The sequence below is a fragment of the Mercenaria mercenaria genome, chromosome 1 (genome assembly GCF_021730395.1).
Source record: "Mercenaria mercenaria strain notata chromosome 1, MADL_Memer_1, whole genome shotgun sequence".
Classification (NCBI taxonomy): Eukaryota; Metazoa; Mollusca; class Bivalvia; order Venerida; family Veneridae; genus Mercenaria; species Mercenaria mercenaria.
Window position 1 is genome coordinate 103,908,661 of NC_069361.1, and position 25,172 is coordinate 103,933,832.

Genomic DNA, 25,172 nt, shown 5'->3' on the forward strand with positions numbered 1-25,172 from the left:
GATATAAGATACAATATATTATACAAAAATAGAAAAAAAAACTGAAAAAGAACTAAAAAGCGGATTTCATTCAAGGAAATGAAATGAGGGGGAATGTGTACTTTGACCTATTTTTTTTTTTAAACATATTTGATGCACACGCGATCTAGAGAAACAGACTATAATTTTGGATTTCCAAACAATTCTATTTAAATAATCTATTTTGATTGGTCGTTATGTCACGCGCTGTGTCAATTGAAACTGTGTCAGTTGTGTATTAAACCAAGATACGGGTCAGAAGCGTGCAATTTATTCATAGACAAGAAATTCTCGTTAAAGTAAATTCAAAAGGAATAAAAAAGTGTTTTAAATCTATATGACGCGGTGTGAAAGTGTATATTTGTATTGATTAACATTGGAATAAATTTTGCATCTCTCAACATGCTCAATATGTGGTCAAAACAGAAAATTCAAGGCATGATGTAACAGTACAATTCATGACCTGTGAGTAATACTAAGTAATGTACTTTAGAAATTTTGTTACACATTATTATTTTTCATTACAAAGCAGAGCAGAATCTAACATAGTGTTACTGTATGCTTATTATGAAAACCTACACTTATTACAAGACTTTTCATACCTTATATAAATATAAAATAAACTTTTTAATGGGGAATCAGAACAGAATTTCTTGTACAGTGTACATTCAAAGCTCATATAGATTTCATGCTTCTATGAGATAGATACACAGTTCAAAACAAAAACAAACAAACAAACAAAAATATACAAAAAAAAAGGAAATTGTACAGGTAAATACAATGCGGTATGGAATGTTTTGTCATATATCTTATAGATTATTTTTATTTTAAATATTTTCACTATTTATTCATTCGGTTGCGGCAGCTTATATATAATAATTGTGTGTACAAATTTTATCGTTTAAGTGTCTGAAATAGAATTTTTATGAACTTACAGAGGTTTTTTAATTCCTTTATTGACCTGGATGTAAGCAGTTCTTTATATTTCAGTATATTTGTTCTAGTATAATAATATCTTTTAATAAACAGTTTTCTTTGTTCATGGAAAAACTGGCATTTTAGTAGGTAATGAAACTCATCCGCCACATCTCTACTTAAACACAGTGGACATGTTCTTTGATTAATATCTTGGCCTGCCCATCTCCCTGTTTCGTTTGGGAAGAAGTGGTTACCTGTTCTAAATTTAATAAGCAGGGATGACTCATACTTAGTCAATGTTATTAGGTACTTCTCCAATTCAATTGTTTCTTTATAAATTGAAAAGTTAAGACCCTTTGTTGAATTCTGTAAAGATGCTTGCCAATTTTGTAGATTTTGGTCAAGCAAGGTACGTTTTATAATGTACTTTATATTTTCATTTTGGAGTTCATGCTGATTTAACCAGATATCCATTCTGCCAGTTTGTCTAAAAATGTTTTTTATATAGTTTATCCATTTTGATTCAAAATTTGGAAGATTTAACATGTAATTATATATACGGTAAGATAATTTATCTTGTTTGCCTGTCATTAACCTATTCCAAAATGCAATCATTCTGCACTTTATAGTTATTTCTAATGGATATCTTCCTAGTTCGGCATAAAGCATATACAATGGTGTGCTTTTTCTTAATTTAAAAATTTTCCTTAGGAATTCAGTATGTATTCTTTCTAATATAATAGTACTTTCATAACCCCATATTTCAGATGAGTATGTAAGTATTGGCAAAATTGTGTTATCAAAGAGCTTTAAGATTAAGTCTAGTGGTAAATTCAGGTTATTGATTCTTGCATAAAGAAGATGCATTGCTTTCCTTGCTTGTTGTGCAAGATGTTTTCTTGCAGTTAGGAAACTTCCAGATTTTGCGAAGTATACTCCTAGATATTTGTATGTATTGACAATATCCAATGTTGTATCTTCAATTTTAAAAGAAAAATTTCTATCTACTCTTGATCCAAAAATCATGACTTTGGTTTTTTCTTTATTTATTATTAAATTCCAAGTTTTACAGTACTCAACAAAGTCGTTAAGGCAACTTTGAAGGGTATTAGCATTTTCAGTTATTATAACTGTGTCATCAGCATATAATAACACAGTTATTTTGAGGAAAGTGGCAATGTCGTTTTCAGGATTATTAAGCTCTACCCCGTGATGACCTTTTGCTTTCAGAAAGTTCTCAAGGTCATTAAGGAAAAGGGAAAAGAGTACAGGGGACAAATTCTCTCCCTGTCGCACACCACAATTACATGTGAAAAATGGAGAGTTTACTACCCCATTAGAGACGCAGGATTTTATATTAGAGTACATGTTTCTTATTAATCTAAAAAATTTACCATTTATGTTGCAATTAATAATTTTTCTCCACAAGCCGACACGCCAGACTGAGTCGAAAGCTTTTGAAAAATCTATATAACATACAAAAATCTGTTTTTTTATAGTTTTTACCAAACAAAAACAAACAAAACCTGATGTGCAATGTTTTGGGGTCAATAGGTTAAAGGTCAAGGTCACAGTGACTTTAAGTCCATATTTATAACATTTGATTTACGGTAGTAAAACTTGTTATAGATATCAAATATTAAGACATTTAGTAGCTCTGTGATAACTTTAAAAGTACAAGCTATTTCTTAATGAATTTCCAAAATATGATTTAAAAATGGATCTTGCATTACTTTAATACCAGTGAATTTTTCCTGAAACTTACTGTATTCCCTGTCTATCTGTTTGTCCATCAGCAAGAAAGTTTTCATGAAACTTTGTACATATGTAGAAGGCAATATAGAGAATATGCACATCATTGTACCCCCCGACAACAAAGTTGTAAGGGGGGGTATACTGGTTTCAGGTTGTCTGTCTGTCTGTCCGTCTGTCCATAGACGCAATCTTGTGTGCACCATCTCTCCTTATCCCCTTGACAGAATTTAATGAAACTTCACACAAATGATCAGTACCAACAGTAGTTGTGCATGGGGCATGTAAGGTTCTTTTAGAAAAATTTTTTGCAGAGTTATGGGACTTTGTTTTTTTGTTACTATACTATATACGTAGACACAATCTTGTGCGCACCATCTCTCCTCATCCCCTTGACACAGTTTAATGAAACTTCACACAAGTGATCAGTACCAACAGTAGTTGTGCATGGGGCATGTTAGGTTCTTTTAGGAAAAAAATTTGCAGAGTTATGGGACTTTGTTTTTTTGTTACTATACTATATACATAGACACAATCTTGTGCGCAACATCTCTCCTCATCCCCTTGACACAATTTAATGAAACTTCACACAAGTGATCAGTAACAACAGTAGTTGTGCATGGGGCATGTTAGGTTCTTTCAGAAAAAAAATTGGCAGAGTTATGGGACTTTGTTTTTTTGTTACTATACTATATACATAGACACAATCTTGTGCGCACCATCTCTCCTCATCCCCTTGACACAATTTAATGAAACTTCACACAAGTGATCAGTAACAACAGTAGTTGTGCATGGGGCATGTTAGGTTCTTTCAGTGACAAAAATTGCAGAGTTATGGGACTTTGTTTCTTGTTAACATACTATGTACATACAGTCTGCATATGCAATCTTGTGCGTGCCTAATCTACCAAACCCTTGCACACAATTTAATGAAACTTCACACAAGTGATCAGTACCAACCCTAGTTGTGCATGGTGCATGTTACATTCTTTTAGATAAATATTCTGCATAGTTATGGGACTTTGTTTTTTGTTACTATACTGTATACATACAGTCTATATACATACAGTCCACATAATTATGCAATCTTATGTGCGTCAAATTGCAATGTACTGTGTCAGTGCATGCGGGGGGTACATTCATCACCTTTAGTGATAGCTCTAGTTTTATTAGCTTGACTATTAGAAGAATAGTCCAAGCTATTCCACTCACCCTGTCGTCGGCATCACACTTTGGTTAAAGTTTTGCATGCAAGTACGTATAGCTATCATTTAAAGGCATATAGCTTTGAAACTTTTCTCTTTTTTTAGGTCAGTTACCAACCTCACTGGGTCAAGTTCCATAACTCTGACATGTATTTTGGCCTAATTATGCCCCCTTTTGGACAAAAAATCCTGGTTAAAGCTTTGCATGCAAGTTACTATCTCCAAAACTGTGCAGATACTGGATTGAAACTCTGTAGACATTTTAACATTAAGGATAATATTCCTGCTTCTAGATAGTAGAGCATTGAGCTTTTGTCTTTTTGTCTATCCATTTATCTGTCGTTCTATCTTATCTTTGAAAGTACAACAGATTTTGTCAGGTAACCTGACTTACAGATGTTGGGCTATTTTGTTTCAGTATATGAAAATGCACCTTCCTGTGGCGGACTTCCATTGCTTTGCAGAAGTCATGTTTATTTTTGTTTATTTTTTTTGTTTACATAATCTTTTTTATACTTAAAAATTACAGGTTGACATTCAGTATCTACCGTGTAGTATCAGTGGCATTATTTTCCCGACATCAGTTGACATTCAGTACCATGTTAGCTACCAGTATAATGCGAGCGAATGACAAGTACGATGATATTGCAAATGTTGGAACGATCTCTGGGTTTGAATGGATGGTGTTCTTACAGGGAAATGTCCTTGCAAACATGATGGATGAAAAACTGCTCCAAGAACATGATGGTACGTACATAAATATGAAAGAATTTCAACAAATTAAGAACATCAACCCCAGTAAAAAAAAAAAAGAAAATTCTTTAAACTTGATTTATTAGCTCACCTGAGCACTATTGTGATCACGCTGTTCGTCGTGCCTCTGTCTGTCCATCCATCATCAACAATTGTGTTTAAAAGAAATCTCCTCCAAAACCACTGAATGGATTTTGATGAAACTTGGCATGGATGTTCCTTGGATGGTCCTCTACCAAAGTTGTTCAAACAGTTCCACTTGGTTGCACATAGGGGCTGCCAGTGCTAAAAATAGAAAAATCTTCAAACAACATCTCCTAAACCGATGATCTGATGAAATAATTTAACACAATTGGTCCTTATGTCAATCTCTACCAAGATTGTTCAAATTATACCAATATATCAAAAAACATGGCCGCCAGGCGGCATGGTCACTTTTCTCTAGAGCTTTGACATTTGGCATATGATATAAGAGTTTGACTCAAGTAAGATTCTCAGAAGAAGAAAAATGGAGGTAAAAGTTGATGTTTCTAATGATAAAATTTTCGAGAATGGTAGAGAGGAGTAGAAATAGGCATGATACTAAAGACCATTTAGTTGCTCTGTCCCAAGTTAGTTCAAATCCTGAAGGAGGGACCTTTGTTTACAATTTGTAATGTTTTAAAGACAGATATAAACAGCATCTTATTTCATTAATCACACAAGCCTATAATAATACAATTAAAAGTCACTGTAAGAGTAAAACTGAAGATCATTTTATTAATTTCTTCACTTCACTGCAAATGTTCCATGTCCAACAGCAAATCACCATTTGTAAAGTCTGAAATTCCCCATTACACGTATAATTGATTTGTAAAGTCTGAAATTCCCCATTACACGTATAATTGATTTGTAAAGTCTGAAATTCCCCATTACACGTATAATTGATTTGTAGCATTCTTGGAAGAACAATTTCAAGTGTTCTGTTTGACATGTACTTAGGGACCACTAGAGAGCTGAATATAAATTAATCCCTTGTTTAGCCATTGAAATCAATGGAAAATAAAATTCTGCATTGAGGTTACCCATGTCATTTTGATTATTGATTGAGAGCTAAAGTTTAGCTAATTAACTAATTAGTTATAAACTCTTAACACAGACTGGTGGTATTACTGGGTACTGGTATATAAAAACTGATGCAATTGTGAAGATACCTTTCAAAGTAGTTTTAAAATCTTTTTATAACTTGCATAAAGATTCAAAAGAAACTATTTGTTTTTTAACTCAACTTTTTGAAGAATAGTCCAAGCTATTCTAATCACTCAGGCGTCAACTTTTGCGTTGGCGTCACACCTTGGTTAAAGTTTTGCATGGAAGTACATATAACTATCATTTTAAGGCATATAGCTTTGAAACCTATTTTTTCTTTTTCTAGGTCAATAACCAATCTCATACAGTCAAGTCCCATAACTCAGACATGCATTTTGGCCAAATTATGCCACCTTTTTAACTTAGAAAATCATGGTTTAAAGTTTTACATAAACTAAATCAAAAACTTAAGCAAATATTGAATTGAAACTTAACACGTTTCTTTAGGTTCATAAAGCTAGGTCATAGCATCAAGTCCCATAACTCTGGCATGTATTTTGCAAAAAGATGTCCCCTTTGAACTTCTGGTTAAAGTTTTGCCTGCAAGCTACTATCTCCTAAACTAATGCAGATACTGGATTGAAACTCTATAGATATTTTAACATTTAGGGTAATATTCCTGCTTCTGTGACAACAATTCAAAAAGTGGAGTATTGGCTGTTTTACGGACAGCTCCTGTTTTACATTATAGTGAATTATTGGCCTTTGTAATACTGGGCTATATGTAAGCCTCGAATAACTTGCTGTTTCAGGTCTAAGTCCAATGGAGAGGTTAGAATCTCAGGCACAAAGTGGAGACAAAGATTCCAATAAGCACCTGACTCCACCACGTTGGATCTCAGACTCCATGTGGCGACAGTGTCAACATCTAGATGCCACTTCAGCAGCCTTCCACAATTTGTGTCGGAGTATCATGAGTAATTACAAGCAGTGGAAATTATTTGAGACCTGCGAGCAACCGTACGAAGTGATGAAAGATCCATTTGATCCGAACTCAGTAAATCTAGGTAATTATGTTGTACATTTAGCTAAATTTCTATAAGGAACTTGTCCATCTTTCAATTTGGACAGTACAGTTAACTGTTCAGAGGGGTGCTTACCAAAAAGATACTGACTGAATGGCTAACAGTGCATATCTTGATCAGACTGCATGCAAGTGCAGGCTGATCATGATCTACACTGGTCGCAAAGGCAAAATTGTGTCCAACATGATAAGGGTTAAGTTAGTTTTGTGTTCCCTAGTTCAGTATGCAGATGAAGATTCAGCTTTATGATTTCAAACAGCTTGAAAATCACATTATTTGGGACTTCTTTTATATTTTAGAAGGTAATTCCATTTAGATGATTTGCAAAATTGACCTTTTTTGCAGTCATTGTAAGTGTATTACAGTTCTGTAACTACATTTATTACCTTAATTTTGTTTAAGTTTAGGAAAGGGGTATCAGTAAGCACAGACCCAGAACTTATAATTTTTGTCTGAAACATTGAAAATAATAAATGTATGAACAAATCATTTGTATGCTGATGGAATATGGAATTGGTTTTGTAGATGCAGATGACAAGCACGAGGAAGATGATCATGGGATCACATTATCATGGGAATCACTAACACCATTCCAACGTTTGATTTTAATCAAGATTCTGCGTCCTGACGTTCTCACGGCATCATGTTGTCAGTTTGTAAAGGACAGTATCGGATCAAAGTATCTCTCTGCTGGCTCATTTGATCTCAAAGAAATTTATGAGGAATCTTCTGCTAAAACACCACTTATATTTATTCTCTCCCCAAGTAAGTTCTTGACATTTAAATTATTCTTTCAAATTTGAGAAAAGTTCTTTACAGTCTTTTAGAACTGAACTGCCAGCTGCGATAAAACCATATGAAATAAAGAATTTATAATTTTGCTATGCGTATTTAGCTATCTGGACCAAAAAAATATGTCACAATATTAGATGGATTGTCAGTTTCTTATTTAGCATGAACAAGTAGATACTTTAAAGGGACATGTTACAAGATACCAAAAATGATAAAAACAGTATTGTTTAAGATAGAACATGCAGCTAAGTCCTTGTATTTTATACTAAGGTAGTTCTGCACATTTGATAAACCGGAAGTGATGGCATAGCATCATTATACCACCACAAACGAAGTTTGGGGGGTATATAGGTGTGAGCTTCTCAGTCGGTCGGTCCGTTGGTTTTCATAGTTTCTGGACAATAACTCATGAAAGGATTGACAGATTTTAATAATTTTTGATACACAGGTGTAACATTATAAAATACAGACCAAGTTTGACTTTGAGGTCAGTAGGTCAAAGGTCAAGGTCACAATGACCTGGAACAGTTAAACGGTTTCTGGATGATAACTGGAGAACGCTTGGTCCTAGGGTCTTAATTTTCGGTACACAGGTGTAACATCATAAAATACAGGTCAGATTTGACTTTGAGATCAGTAGGTCAAAGGTCAAGGTCACAAGGACAGAACAGTTAAATGGTTTCTGGATGATAACTTGAGAACGCTTGGGCCTAGGATCATGAAAGTTGATAGGGAGGTTGGTCATGACCAGCATATGACTCTATCGATTTTGAGGTCAGAAGGTCTAAGGTCAAGGTCACAGTGGCCCTGAACAAACTGTTTCTGGATGATAACCTAAGAACGCTTAGGCCTAGGATCACAAAACTTAATAGGGAGATTGATCATGACCAGCAGATGACCCCTATTGACTTTGAGGTCAGTAGGTCAAAGACAAGTTTGACTTTGACATTGGCTTACCTCTGTTACACAGCAGTATTGTGGGGGTATAATTTGTCACTCCTGTGATAGCTCTAAGTAATTCGCATAAAGCCTGGATTTGGCCTACAGAAATCGTTTTAGGAATTTATGACAACTCTTGAGTAACTTTATTACAATGGCAACGTTTTTTATCTTTCTAAATATTTTTAGATATGATATTAAAACATCTGACACGTTAAATAATTCAAAACAATATCTTAAAAACAGCTTGAAATGTGTGGATCACTTTAAACATGGGCAAATATCTGGGAAGAAAAGCACACAGACCTATACATTTTATTTTACCATATTATAGGCCATATGTTTATTTACAACTGTGAGAAGTTTCATTAAAATCTACATTGTAGAAAAAATTCTATTTGCGAAAATGTTATGGAAATTGTGATTTTCCCATAGACTCTCATTATGAAAACTTGCATGAGGTCCAAATTTTTCAAATCAGTATAGCAAAAAATCGAGCACATGACCCTATCTTTTTTATATATCCTAAGTTTTGAAAAAAATCAGGGTTTAATCAAATTCTACATTGTAGAAAAAGTTTTGATCCGAATATGCAGAACCACTTTAAATTTCTGTAATGTGACTAATGCTTTTGGCAGTTTTCTACATATTTTTATTGACAAAAAGTATTCTGATAAATAAAAATGCCCTTAACTGCATTAAATCTTTTGATATTTTGTCTATAATAAAATCAAACTCAAAAAAGAATTTAATAAAATTTAGAAAAAATTAACTTTGTAGAGGTGTGAAGATTTGTAAATTATTTAGTAGCATGACCTTTGCCATGAAAATATCTTTCAGTCAAGATTCTTCTTCTTGGTATGAAATAATGCAGTGCAGCAACTTGCAGTAGTGCAGTCAGTGCATGTAGCTATTATAGCAGCTGATAATTTTCATTCTGAGCTAAAGTGAATGCCAGGGATATAAATGAGCCGCACCATGAGAAAACCAGCATAGTGCATTTGCGACCAGCATAGATCCAGACCAGCCTGCGCAGTCTAGTCAGGATCCATACTGTTCGCTTACGGTTTCTCTAATTGCAATATGGTTTGAAAGCGAACAGTATGGATCCTGACCAGACTGTGCAAATGTGCAGACTGGTCTGGATCCATGCTGGTCGCAAATGCACTATGTTGGTTTTCTCATGGTGTGGCTCAAATGTAGAATGCTAAAGGTAAATGGTTCTTTGAATTGAGCTTTCTATGATCAATCTATTTCAGGTTGTGACCCAGGTGCTCAGCTTCTGAGATTTGCGAAGGAACTCAGAGGTAGCACCCTTCATTTGGATATGATCTCACTGGGGCGTGGTCAGGGCCCTAAAGCTGAGGAACTGATAGCAAAGGCCCAGATATTGAAGGGACGCTGGGTGTTCCTGCAAAACTGTCATCTAGCAGCATCATGGATGCCACGGCTTCAGTCCCTTGTTGAAAAGTATGTATATAACTTACATTTGTAAAGTCTTTGATTTTGTTTGTATACAAGCTACTATGTGTTTAATTTGTTGTGGCAGTATCATACCATTATTCAAGGTACAGCTGATAATGCATTTGCTGATGGTTGATGTTTGATTTTCTTATATTTTGTGACTTTATGCAAACTATCAATCATGTGCTCAAGTTATATTAATTAAAAAAGTTCAAGATTTATTTTTTTGATCTTTTATTTTTTAAAATATTGTATTTTTTAGGCTCAGTCTGATTTATTTGGTTAAAAAAAGTTTATTTAAAGTCATCACTTAGCTTATTCGGCGCGGAGTTAAAGCGTCTGTCAGGCTCCGCCTTGCGAGCGGAAGTATCTGTTAAATTTTATATGTGTTTAGGGCAGCTTTTTCTATAATATTAGAAATGCTAATTGCTTTAAATTTGCATACGTTGTTCACATCATAACTAGACAGTGATAGCACAGATCTTGAACTACTCATCATTGAAAGATTTATGGCCCTATATTGTAACTTAAAGATAATCAGATTGTCTTGGTAAAATTATGTTTAGGTCAAACTTTATACGAAACTATCAAAAGTTGCTTGAAACTTGGTTCCTTTACCTATAGCATATCCTTGTAACGATAAGAAACAATACCAATTCTTGCTTTTTGCTAACGATTGATTGCCACCTTTGGGACTAAATCAGTGAAACTTGGCTTAAGTTTATGTTTACGGTCACTTCTCCTAACTGTCAATGTATTGCTAAATACATGAACACTGCTTACACACTAATCGAAGTCGGTAAGAGCCTAATGTTTTACATCGATACTCCTTCCTAGAGCTTTATGCAAAGAATTTTGCGTCCCCTTTTGGCTGAGAAAATATACTAAGAATTAATGTTAAGTTTTATGTTTAGGTCACTTTTTCTAAACATCAAACATGTTGAAATTGCAAAACTCACCATCAAGTAGAACGACCTGTAATAGCAACAACATAATACGATCACTGTTATTTGCAATAATTATTGTTTGACTTAGTCATTTCACCTGTGATAATGTTTAGTCGAAACTTTGTTCACTGAAACTATCAGCCATTGCTTAACTTCAACAGTTTTACACATTTAATGGATACTGAACATAAGAACCATAATTATGCCTGCTTTTTGACAGTATGATGTTTCTTAACTTGATTAACATTGACAATATTCTAATACATTACACTGAAACATAATCATGAGTCACAGCAAGTCTACTATTGTTTTCCATTGGCATTTAATGATGTGTTATGTTCTTTGTATTATCGTTTAAAAAACTATTCTACAAGTCATGACTCATATTACTTAAAATTGAAAAATGTGATTTTAAAGCTCTTCAATGCCCTTACACCCGAAGAAGCGAATTTTCTGTTATTCGATTTTCATAATGATTTGTTGCTGTCGCTATTGGTTTTCCAATAATTGTTCTTGGTCTGAAAAATGTGTTACCTATAATCCGATGTGTTTCCGTTAATCAGTTCAAAACGAGGTACTTTTTTATTGAGATGAAGAAGAATCCATCAATGAAAACTGTTGCCTATAATGTTCCTTAACCGAATTCCTTTCAGTGATTAACCTATTAGTTCAGGGGTCATATTAGGTCAAAAGTCAAGGACACAGTGACAGCGAGACTTTAAACAGTTTCCACTCAATAAACAAAGAATTTTTTAGCCTACACTCCACAGACTTCATAGGATAGTTGCCTGTGGTCAGTAGATGATCTCCATTATTGTGGCAGCCAGTAGGTCAAAGGTCAGGGTCATAGTGATCTTTGGGCTGAAAATGGGATAGGCCATCCTTGGAAGATTTTTACTAAAAATTAAGTGAAAAAATAAAAACAAATGTACATTTATACACTGTTAAAATTTCCAAGTATTCTCATCTTATATGTTTTGGTATTATTTTGTTGTTTCAGAAAGTAAGCATGTGTATAATGTAAGGTATAATATAATCAAGAACAGCTAGATATTGTAGCAATATTTAGATACGGGGAAAAATAGCAAAATCCTATTTTACCATATTTTCAGTTTTTCCCATTTATGGCAGGGGTGTTATTTATTTATTTATTTTAAATTATTTATTTATTTATTTATTTATGGTGAGTTTGGAATGGTAAATGTATAAGATTGTTACAATCCTTCACTTTGTAAGGTGTTATGGTTTGATACCTAGGGAAATGTCCTAGCAGAGATATTTGTAGAAAGCGGTATGAATTACTAAATGATACTAAGTGTTAGTAAGTCATGCATAATAGTTAATAGGTCCTCTGTATAATTTAGTAGTCATTCATACAGTAAAAAGTCACTTGTATGACTTTGTAAGTGCTACAAATCCTTCTGCTGGCACTAGGACGCTTCTGTAGGTAGCCATAAAATATAAAAGTTCCTGTAAGTTACTAAGGAAAACCAGAATTGTCAGTACAAAACGATAAGACTGTTACTGTATGCAGGGGAAAGCAGTAACAGGAAAAACTCGGACAATGTTTGGAAATAGCTGCAGAGATTTGCTTTGATTAAATGAAATATTTTTACATGATACAAAATTGTATATAAATGTGATAATATCTACAGATATATACAGCTAGTAAACTTAGAAATTAGGATTCAGGAACAAAAGCTCAGGAGGAAAAGGTACTCCTGTTCAATGGTTCTATGATTTACTGTTGTTTTGTTAGTTTGTTTTTTCTTTAATTTTTTATTCAGTTTTAAGTTTTGTCAGTTTCACTGTGGCCTTGAAGTAGATGAGTTAGTTAGGGTATTAAAGATAGACAAGGCATTAATGTTAATATTTAGTTCATTTATACATGTCTTATTTTTGTTGATTTTTCAGTTTCTTATTGAGATTTACAAAGCCACACCCCAATAGTAGTAGCAAGCAAGTAGATTTATCACTGGTTCAGTAATACATGTACCAGAATGAAAAGATTACTAATGCAGTAATAATTGTCTCACAATGCTTTCAGGAAAAATAGAATAGCTTACAACACAACAAAGCTTAACTTAAACTTAAGTTACTAATATATAGATTTAAACAGAAACAATATTTAAAATTACAGTTTGCTATAATCATTGTTTAATACATTGTAGGGTTTATGATTACGTATATGCATGAGATATGGCATATAATTCAAGACTAGTACTTATTTCTGTAATATGCTTCAACAGTAGAGAAATGATAGAATTTTGTTGGCAAGTTCATAATATGTGCATTGTGTTCTTGAAACTATCAGTGCCACCCCTGTTCAATTTGATAAGGAAGTGGCACACTTAGGTAGCATTGAAGAAGTTTTTGGTCAAAACTTTACCTCATGAATAATTTGTAATAATAATAATAGTAATGCTGTAAAAATAGGGGGTGTGGGGGGGAATCTCTGATTTTATTTTCCTGTCAGCATTAATGTTAGGCAGAACATTTTTAAGACCACAAGGAGGCATTCTAATGTTTGAACTGCCAGTTCGTCACACTTTCTTGTGTATGCAGCTCCTACACTTCCCATCCAATTCAAACGAAACTTGGTATACATCTTCAGCATCAAGTGGACATATACATATAACCAGGACTTTCATATTTGTTCATTATTCTCTTAAAGTGATGCCCCTTTTTTAGCTCATCTGATTTTTTGAAAAAAAATGATGAGTTATTGTCATCACTTGAGCGGTTGTCGGCGTCGGCGTCTGCGTCGGCGTTGCCTGGTTAAGTTTTATGTTTAGGTCAGCTTTTCTCCTAAACTATCAAAGCTATTGCTTTGAAACTTGGAATACTTGTTCACCATCATAAGCTGACCCTGTATAGCAAGAAACATAACTCCATCTTGCTTTTTGCAAGATTTAAGGCCCCTTTTGTACTTAGAAAATATCAGATTTCTTGGTTAAGTTTTATGTTTAGGTCAACTTTTCTCCTAAACTATCAAAGCTATTGCTTTGAAACTTGGAATACTTGTTCACCATCATAAGCAGACCCTGTACATCAAGAAACATAACTCCATCTTGTTTTTTGCAAGATTTATTGCCCCTTTTGGACTTAGAAAATCAGTTTTCTTGGTTAAGTTTTATGTTTAGGTCAGCTTTTATCCTAAACTATCAAAGCTATTGCTTTAAAACTTGCAACACTTGTTCACCATCATAAGTTGACCCTGTACAGCAAGAAACATAACTCCATCCTGCTTTTTGCAAGATTTATGGCCCCCTTTGGACTTAGAAAATATCAGATTTCTTGGTTAAGTTTTATGTTTAGGTCAATTTTTTCTCTTAAACTATCAAAGCTATTGCTTTGAAACTTGCAACACTTGTTGACCATCATAAGCTGACCCTGTACAGCAAGCAACATAACTCCATCCTGCTTTTTGCAATAATTATTGCCCCTTTTGGACTTAGAAAATCATTTTCTTGGTTGAGTATTATGTTTAAGTCAACTTTTCTCATAAACTATCAAAGCTATTGCTTTAAAACTTAAATAAGTGGACACTGAACATCAAGAAACATAACTCTATCCTGCTTTTTGCAAGAATGATGGCCCTTTTTAGACTTAGAAAATCATGGGTAGGACAATATTTCTATTACACAAAAAAAATCAGATGAGCGTCAGCACCCGCAAGGCGGTGCTCTTGTTGAACTTAGCTATATGACATTGGTACCTTTTGTACTCAACTCCTCCTACAGTTTCCTTTCAGTTCAGATGAAATACGGTATGTTGTCAACATCAAGTGGACATGTGCATAATATCAGGACTTTCATGTTACTCTTATTATTTCGAGCCTTTTTTTGGACTAAGTAGCCATACTACATCTTCACCAGTTCAAATGGAACTTGGTATTCATCAACATGAAGTAGAAATGCACATATTGTTGGACTTTCATGTCAGATGTTTCTGTTTTTGGAGTTCGCCCCTTTTTAGATTGTATGTTTTGTTCTCTTCCACATTTTCAAGGGACATGTGTTATACAATGTTGACATCATTCTTGTTGTTTGTTACAGTTGTTTAAATGTACAAGATCTTGCTTTGTTTTTATGCATAAGTCTTTCATACAAAAAGTATATTTTTTTTACACATAAAAACATTTGATTTATACATATTTTCAATGTACTCTATGCTGTGTATATAGGATCCAGTTGTCAGATGACACAGGGAGGTAAGATTTATTATGCACATATATGTCATATATATGTGTTAAACATATGTATAATTCATACATATGTGACAGTGCTTGTATAGAGTCAGTAAGGTTGATGGGTGCATATATTACGTGTGTTTTCATTAGTAGAATCTCTGTGAGATTACCTCCCCTTAGATATTATATACCTATACTGTGAATATTATAGAGAAATATCAATAAAAAGTTCAAACCATTGTACTTCACTCTATGTTTTATTGACAAAGCAAAGCAAAGCAAGTTATTCAAATCAAAATTAAATTTAATATGCATTTCCTTGGTTTCCAGTGAAGAAAAAATACTGAAACAGCTGTTTTCTGTTAAATGTTTTTTGAATTCTAAGAAACAATTCATTATGTAATGTAATATTAACAGAGAGCATGTATTAGATTCTAGAATTTACAGGATTTAATGTTGATTCAATACTGTGTGTCATTTTTAACAGTACTCATATTTTTGTAATGAATAGTTCAATATATATCATTAGTCCATAGATTTCATTTAACAGTGATTGAAAATTTTCAACACTTTAGGTGTATAAAAGTTTAACATAATAATTATGTTACATATCTATGTCTCTGTGAAGTATTTTAAATTATTGTAAAACTCTCTGTTTAACTGGCACTCCTTTTTTCCATGCAGTATCTAGGAAGCTATAGCACATTGTATCAAATATATACAGCACAACTTTTTGTTGCATTGTCTGTCCACATGTTGTACCAAATATATCATATTTATTTTATTGTTAAGTTCATGCAGGGATCTTGTGTGTGTGTTAAACTGTTTGCACAAGAAACAATTAAATTTAACAGATAGAAAAATGGAATTTTAATTTGCATGCTAGAATAGAGAAGACAGTAGATGACTTAGAACTCAGATATTTTACTTTTCATTGTTTTTATATGAGAAGACAAGATACAGATATATGTAAATGAAAAACTTGTAATGTTTACATTCATATTTAAATGGAAGCAATCCTTAACATATTGTTCTCATTGTATTTAAATTTCATCTATATTTCATTGAGAAGTAATCTCAGATACATGACTATATATAATACTCCTAGGAATGATAATGTAACCAATATTATACTGTATATTTCAGTTTTAACCGACCCAACAATGATGACATTGATCCGCAGTTCCGTCTGTGGCTGAGCTCAAAGCCAGATCCAAGTTTCCCTATTTCTATACTACAAACTGGGATGAAGGTAAGGTCTGAACGTCAATGGTTTCACTACTGATAAAGTACATAATGCATATACTCAAGGTTTAGAATTCCCAAATTTACAATCTGAGAATGGGATAAAGATGGTTGAGGTTTTCCTAGTCTGGAGTAATGGTAGGATTCAGATTTCCCCATACAGACACGAAGTTTATTTCTCATGCAACCGTCTTTTTACTACAAACCAAAATCGCCCACTTAGTTCAGCAGGGAGAGCGCAGATCTACAGATCGCAGGGTTGTGAGTTGGATCTTTGGCGAGGGGTATGTTCTCCATGATGATTTGATAAAAGACATTGTGTCTGAAATCATTCGTTCTCCACCTCTTGTTCATGTGTGGAAGTTGGCAGTTACTTGCAAAAAACAGGTTTGTACTGGTACAGAATCCAGGAACACTGGTAAGGTTAACTGCCAGTTACATAACTGAAATACTGTTGAAAAACGGCATTAAGCCTAAAACAAACAAACCGAAATTCTTTCATAGGAGGAGGATGTTAAGCTAGTTTGTTGTAAATATTTCCTGAGGCGGGTATACTTTAAAGGTCTTTCTCCACCAGTAAAGCTTGCAAGTCACCATATTGTTTGATGTAAAGCAAACCTCATGAAAAATCATGTCACTGTGTAAAAATGAACTTTTATCACCTGTCTGATGCTGCAGTGTGTTTTCTTGATAATCTTTAAAAAAGAATAAGTAAACATTTTCAGATATCACCTAGTAAAAAACCTTTTGCTTTCTTATCATATTAATGTCTCCACCCACTGGGGCAGACATATTGTTTCAGATAAAAAAACTATTTTCAAAAAACCATTTCATCTAGAACCTTCAAACTTTATAGGATGATAGGGCTTATAGAGTAGATGACCCCAATTGTTTTTGGGATCACTTCATCAAAGGTCAAGGTCACAGGGGCCTGATGATGGAAATTCATTTCTGATCAGTATCTTGAGAACCACTTGACCCAGAATGTTGAAACTTCATAGAATGATTGGACATGCAGAGTACATGATCCCTATTGATTTTTGAGTCACTCGATCAAAGGTCAAGGTCACAGGGGCCTGATGATGGAAAACCGTTTCCGATCAATAACTTGAAAACCAGTTGACCCAGAATGCTGAAACTTAATAGAATGATTGGACATGCAGAGTGCATGACCCTTATTGATTTTGGAGTCACTCTATTAAAGGTCAAGGTCACAGGGGTCAGAATATGGAAAACAGTAACAGAAAAAAAAACATATTCAAAAGTTTTGAAGGTTATGTCTACATAGTTGAAAGTCACCAAGTTACCATTGTTTCAAATAATGAGACAAAACAATAAGAGTATCAAAATGTGTCTCCTCTGATAAAAGTTCTGAAGCCAACAGAAACTATTGAAAAACATCTTTGAACTAGAAGGCAAGGAAGATAGTTATTAGGGGTTTTACTTTGAAGTACCAACAAACCCTTGTTCTTTTCTTAATCAAGACCCCTTTGATAAATCATATATGGTGACAATTGAAGAAATTATTCTGAAAATTCCGCAACACTAGTCTATGCTCCAAGGCGTCAGCTGACTTTAAGTGTGTTTTTATATTTTCTGGTCCTTTGAAATCATGGAATTTATTCAGTATTCTGTATTATAAAGTTCTATGTAAACCAGTTTTAGTGTAACTGAATCTGCTATTATTTTGCTTGGTTGCAAAGAATTTACTCATAGATTTTCTTAGATTATTTCAAACTAGGAAATCAAGTTGAAGTGTATGTTAAATTTGCAACATTATTAGCAGCATTGTCAGATATAGTATTTTAATTGTTGATGTTGTTGAATGGTTTCTATTAACAGACCATTAATATTAGAGATCAATTGTTGCTTTTTACCTCACCTGTCAAGTAGTGACAGGCTGAGCTTTTGTGATCGTCCGTCCGTCTGTCCACAATTTCTCCTGAACACGATAGAGACCACATTTTGCAATCAATTTTAATCAAACTTGCACACAACTTGTACTGGCATAATATCTCAGTTCCTTTCCCATCATGGATTCTAGAGTAATACCCCCTTAAAGGGCCAGAATTTGCTATTTTTGGCTTGTGAACACGATCGAAACTGACATGTCGGGTCAAAAACTAGGTCATCAGACCAACTAAAGGAAAAGCTTGTTAACAACCTAGAGGCTACATTTATGACCCTATCTTCATGAAACTTGGTCAGAATGTTTATCTTGACGATTCGTAGGCCAGATTAGAAATTGGGTCAGTTGGGATAAAAAACTAGGTCACCCAGTCAAATCAAAGGAAAAGCTTGTTAACACTCTTGTTCATTTGATGTGCATGAAACTTGGTCAGAATGTTTGTCTGCATAGAATATCGAATGAATTTTTATCTGGGTCATGTGGGGTCAAAAACTAGGTCACCAGGTCAAATCAAAGAATAAGCTTGTTTACACCCTAGGAGGCACATTTTTGATTCTATCTTCATAAAACTTGGTAAGAATGTTTGTTATAATGAAGTCTCGGAGGATGATATTAAATCTGAGTCACATGGGGTCAAAAACTAGGTCACTAGGTCAAATCAAAGGAAAAGCTTGTATACACTCTAGAGGCCACTTTTTTGCTCCAGTCTTCTCGAAACTTAAGTCAGAATGTTTGTTTTCATTAAATTTTGTACAAGTTCGAATCTGGGTCATGTGGGTTAAAAAACTAGGCCACTAGGTCAAATCAAAGAAAATACTTGTTTACACTCAAGAGGCCACGTTTTTAGTCCAATCGTAATTAAAAAAAACAACTAGAGATCATTTTGTTATTTTAGATGACGGTAGAGCCTCCACATGGCCTAAAGTCAAACATGTTGAGAGCATACGGCAGTGGTGGTACAGGGGTGATCAGTGAAAAGATGTTTGAGGACATGAGTAAAGGACATGCATGGAAGAAGTTACTGTTTGGTCTGTGTCTCTTCAACAGTGTTATACATGAGAGGAAAAAATATGGAGCTCTAGGATGGAACATTGCTTATGAGTTTAATGACTCAGATTTGGAGGTATTGTACTTTGTTAAAACATTTAGACAGTTTTATAGTATAGATGAAAACTTGGAACCTTGAACTTACTAACCTGGAAAGTCCAACTATCTCAAAGAAATTTTTAGGTCTTACCAAAATTCCTTTTAATACATTTTCACTACATTTTAGTCAAATTCAGCATGCTGCAATTTTGGTTCTGTCAAGGTATATTTTAAGTCTTGTTAGTCAAAATTCAACATGTATTTACATAATGATCTGAAATATAAAATTGTAATACAAATTTATATGTCATATTTACATGTACTGCCATGTTTACATGTACATTCTGTGCTTCTGTGGCTGAGTGGTTAAGGTTAATGGCTTAAAATCACATGCCCCTCACTAATGTGAGTTCAAACCCCTCCTGGGGTGCAGACTTCTTCATGTGAGGAAACCATCCAGCTGGCTTACTGAAGGTTGTTGGTTCTATATGTACATTCTTATGAGGCTGTAGCGATAGATTTATTTATCTTACATTTTCAATACAAGATTTCACTTTTATGTAGATAACACTATTTTAACTTGACACACTCCAAGACCTAAATACATAGGAATTTGACTGATGGACTTCAGATTCTCTTCAATACAACTGAGTCGTATTATGTTGATTTTGACTTAAAAACACATACATTAAGGAGGAATTTGACTGGACTTGAGCATCTCCATCGTAGTCAATTTTGAGATAAGTGAAATTAAGATACCAAGTTTTAACTGGTGACTGAGAGTTAATGACTCCATAATGCTGTAGATTTGGCAATTTTCATGTCACTTTAAGGGCTTAATTGATAGACAACAGAGATTCACATTTCAGAAATATTTGCTTCAAGGTTGGATATGCTGATAGAGGTAATGTTGATTAATATTCACAAGTGTTTGCATGTTGCTCTGCTCCCAAAAAGAAGGAAAATAAAACAGTCCTGAATATCAGACATTGTACAGTAATGTCTATGTTAGAAATGTTCTTTAGTAGATCAGGATCAGAAAGAGACAGCAAGTTAACAGAGTATTACAAATAAGCATCTTTATTTCAGGTATCTATCCTGCAACTGGAGATGTTGTTGTCTGAACATAAAACTATACCCTGGGAGGCCCTGTCTTACCTGATAGGTGGTGTCACATACGGGGGTCGTGTCACAGATGAATGGGACTACAGATGTTTACATGCTCTCCTGGGCCGATTTTTCTGTCCTGAATCACTGGAACCAGACTACAGCTATTCTCCTAATAAGGTAATGATTAGATGTTTGCATTTAGTAATTAAGGAGAAAATTCTCAACACTTATGTTAATCATGCTTTTGGTAAGGGATTGTAGAAATGGCAGTCAAATTCCATTTCCAGTGAGATTTGAATTTTCAGATCAGGAGTCAAAGGCTCCACCACATTACTGTGCCTGCCATGTTTGTATTTCTAACAGTAGGTGGTGAAAGACCATGAATACAAAAAAAAGGGAGAATGTTCTTGGTGAATTTGAAAAAGATGTAAGAACTTAAATGCTAAAAGTTTCAGTAAAAGATTAGGTATATCTTTTTATCCCTATTGTTTATGTGTCTACACTGCATGCCTCTGATATGTGTGCACGGAACCTTGTTCCACTAATAAATTTGTTGTGCATCGTTGGATTTCGAAATAACTTGGCACAAATAATTTCCATAACAAGATGTGTCGTATGAAATTTAGGCACCTAGCTTAAATATCAAGATCATGCTTAGAGGTTAAAAATTTAAGGTCCAGTTTAGCTTACCTGAGCACAAATATGATTACCCTATGACTGTTGTCTATCATTTTTCGTTGTCAAAAATTTTGACTCTCCAGAGGTCATAATTTTGCCCAATCTTACTAAAACTTAGAATGTTTTTTTTGGTCAGGTCTATAACTTTTCTATGAATGGATGCATATCTAAGCACAACTTAGCACAAACATTCACCGTAGTAATACAGTGTCATTTGCAACACTGAGACTCCTAAATATCTAAGATCAAAATCACTAAGTGCTTACAGGTCAAAGTTGTATGTAATCTTTCTTGTACAAACTTTAACAAGAAAATGTAATTTAATCATTTGAGCCGTGCCATGGGAAAACCAACATAGTGGCTTTGCAACCAGCATGGATCCAGACCAGCCTGCGCATCCGTGCAGTCTGGTCAGGATCCATGCTGTTTGCTTTCAAAGACTATTATTATTAGAGAAGCCATTAGCGAACAGCATGGATCCTGACCAGACTGCGCGGATGCGCAGGCTGGTCTGGATCCATGCTTGTCGCAAACCCACTATGTTGGTTTTCTCATGGCACGGCTCATTTAAAGGTGAAATAAATGTGTATGGTCATGTTTCTTTTCCAGTCCATAACTTCAGTATACATGTTCTATTATCAAAATGCCCAACTCACAGGACTCACGCATCTGTGTCCTAACCCGAGACAGTGGGAACATCCCTGTCTGTCAGACACATTTCTTGTCTATATATTTTATGGTAAAATAGTGATATTAAGGTAATTTAGTGTATGTTTTTCATGACAGTGTAATATTGTTATTGTAATAAATACCTTGAATGCTTTCAAAAGGTTTAAAGCATCATAAAGAAAGAAAAAGTATTGACCTGGAATATTTCTGTTATCTGTAACAATTTTGATATATATTTAAAGGTGGTTTTGAAGGTAAGGTTCACAGTTGTAACCATTATGTCACTTGATCAAATATTATATCGTAAACTGTCATGCTTCATTGTGGATAACATACCTGCAGCTCATTTTGGTTATTATAAAATGTCATAAGTGGTTTTGTCATTTGATAGCATGTACTTATGTTTCGCTAATTAAACGTGCATAGAATTTCTAGTATTGAAAATGATTGTAAACAAAACTTTTTAAAATAATTCCTGAATATGACTAATTATTAAATATAGCGGGAGTTTTATAACTTTGCAGCCAAATTTTTGCACTTAGGTCGACATATGATTATATTGATAACCTAATTAAGCACGTATGTTCTCCAACTATTGGCATTACCATTCTTAGTACATATTTTATATACCGTTTCATTAATTGTACAATAGCTTTGTCCTATTTGAATGCTGTAATTATTATATTTGAGCCGCGCCATGAGAAAACCAACATAGTGCGTTTGCGACAAGCATGGATCCAGACCAGCCTGCGCATCCAATAGACTTTGAAAGCAGACAGTATGTATCCTGACCAGACTGCGCGGATGCGCAGGCTGTTCTGGATCTATGCTGGTCGCAAAGCCACTATGTTGGTTTTCTCATGGTGTGACTCATTTTGAATATCAATTGCTTCACTTGCAGTGTTCAGAGTTTTAGATAGTCGTGCTTTTTTCAGCATAGATGTGTTTCGTAGATGTTGCGATGACCATATTTCGTTTTTTTTCAAGCATTTTCTGTTTGTTGTACACATTATGTGTTATTTATGTCGCATCACCCTTTCATTATTGTATATTTCACACAGTATTCTGTTTATTTGACAGAAAAATATGCATGACTTGTTCACATTGCATCACTGTTTTCTACATTGAATATTGATAAAATGTTTATATGTGTTCGAGTAGCTGATGATTTTAGTTTTGATGAGATAGCATGAATTTTACAACTGTTGTTTTTTGTACCAACTGATTTTGCTGGCAGCAGAACAGTTGAGTGGTAGTAATATTGCCTTGTAAGCTGTTTAGAAAAAAAACAACACTAAGAGCAACATTTGTTACATTTTTTGCAGAGATTATTGAGGAGAATTTGATATCTACAAAATGTATATATGGAATACAGTCCATTCATTCGCTCGAACTCATATTGCTCAAATAATGCATATTGTTCTACCTAGTATTGCTCAAACACTGATGGCTCAAAATCGCAAACTGTACCTCTGGTCTCAATGGTTATATTATAGTTGACCCACTACTAAAAGTCGCAAGTTGACTCTCAGTTATTAACAGACTGCAAATTTCAGTAGTGCAAAATTTTTACACCTTGTGGATTGACAAAGGTTAATCTTTCGGTAATTTGGTTTAATTGGCCAGATGTACTGTTTGATATTTAACACAGATGCAAGATAAAATGATATACAATTAAAACAATCTGTGATTGACTTATCTAGATAAAATTTACCTCTGATCATCACAGTCTGTTTTCAGACTGGCATGTATTACTTTGACAAATCTTGGGAAAATATTGCTTTCATATTACTGGTGTGTTTATGATTGTTTTGAATAAGATAAAACTGTATGAAATAGAATCAGAGCCCTATGTGTCCAAGAGAATGAATTTGGACTGAAGTTATTTTTATGCCCCTGGCATCTACTGCTGCAGGAGGCATATAGTGATTGCCCTGTCCGTCGGTCCGTTCGTCCGTCCGTACGAGGTTAACCAAATGGGACCGTTTCGTCTAGCATCAATACCCCTTACTAGAATGACTTGATACTAATGCAGATGTAACCTGTGACCATTCGTCATCTTCAGACATCACCTGACCTCAATTTGACCTTGACCTTGACCTCATTTTGAACTTAGGTTGCTTTATATGGGCCATCTCTTGGTTAACCAAATGGGACCGTTTCGTCTAGCATCAATACGCCTTACAAGAATGAATCGATACTAATACAGATGTAAACTGTGACCATTCCTCATCTTCAAACATCACCTGACCTCAGTTTGACCTTGACCTTGACCTCATTTTGGACTTAGGTGCAAAATCTATCGACAAGGATGCCACCAGGGGCATCAAGCGTTTATTGAATGCAGCTCCTTGTTTCTTTAGGGTTTATTTATGATACAGCAGAAATGAACTGGATATATCCAGTTAGCAAAGTCATGAAATGGTTTTCTATCAAGAAAAGTAAGAAGGGAACACAATGTGTATTAATTAGGTTGAAAGTCCTGTAACATTAAGAATTTAGAAAGATATGATTTACAGTAGTCATTTTGAAGAAACTTTGTAAGAAACAGTTATATGCCTGTTTTCAGATTTATCAACCAGTGAAGGACTCTATGGCGTTTGCAGATGTTGTAACCTATGTTGAATCCCTACCTAACTATGACTCTCCTGATATATTTGGCATGACTGACAATGCTGAGAAAGCTTGCAGAGAAATACAGGCCAAAGAACTAATCAATACCATTGTCAGTGTACAGCCAAGGCTCTCTATGAATGTTATGGGGTAAGTGGTCTCACAAATATTGTCAGTGTGCAAATAAAGCTTTCTATGCAAGCTGTGGGGTAGGTATTTATACATATTGATCACATTATATTGTTAACTAAGACTCTCTATAAATGTAACAAGGTAAGTGATTCCACATTATTGTCAGTGTACAGCCAAGGCTCTCTGTGGATGAACACACATTGTCAGTGTACAGCCAAGGCTCTCTGTGGATGATCACACATTGTCAGTGTACAGCCAAGGCTCTCTATGGATGATCACACATTGTCAGTGTACAGCCAAGGCTCTCTATGGATGATCACACATTGTCAGTGTACAGCCAAGGCTCTCTATGAATGATCACACATTGTCAGTGTACAGCCAAGGCTCTCTATGAATGATCACACATTGTCAGTGTACAGCCAAGGCTCTCTATGAATGATCACACATTGTCAGTGTATAGCCAAGGCTCTCCATGAATGATCACACATTGTCAGTGTACAGCCAAGGCTCTCCATGAATGATCACACATTGTCAGTGTACAGCCAAGGCTCTCTATGGATGATCACACATTGTCAGTGTATAGCCAAGGCTCTCCAT

The 25,172-nt window shown here is 34.5% G+C and overlaps 1 protein-coding gene across 13 annotated transcripts in view; it reads left to right on the top strand.

Annotated features, from left to right (window-relative positions):
• Positions 1–25,172, top strand: part of LOC128545958 (dynein axonemal heavy chain 6-like) — a 193,990-nt gene that overhangs the window by 155,934 nt on the left and 12,884 nt on the right. For 11 of the 13 annotated variants that reach the window (XM_053519337.1, XM_053519280.1, XM_053519289.1 and 8 more), the window contains 9 exons: positions 4,423–4,640; positions 6,527–6,781; positions 7,325–7,564; positions 9,790–10,000; positions 12,597–12,656; positions 16,280–16,385; positions 19,183–19,410; positions 20,463–20,660; positions 24,400–24,593. In XM_053519337.1, the coding sequence (XP_053375312.1) occupies positions 4,423–4,640; positions 6,527–6,781; positions 7,325–7,564; positions 9,790–10,000; positions 12,597–12,656; positions 16,280–16,385; positions 19,183–19,410; positions 20,463–20,660; positions 24,400–24,593 (1,710 nt within the window). Of the gene's footprint in view, positions 1–4,422; positions 4,641–6,526; positions 6,782–7,324; positions 7,565–9,789; positions 10,001–12,596; positions 12,657–12,855; positions 12,901–15,127; positions 15,155–16,279; positions 16,386–19,182; positions 19,411–20,462; positions 20,661–24,399; positions 24,594–25,172 lie in introns of all 13 variants that reach the window. The other 2 variants (XM_053519282.1, XM_053519316.1) reach the window with 2 other exon arrangements.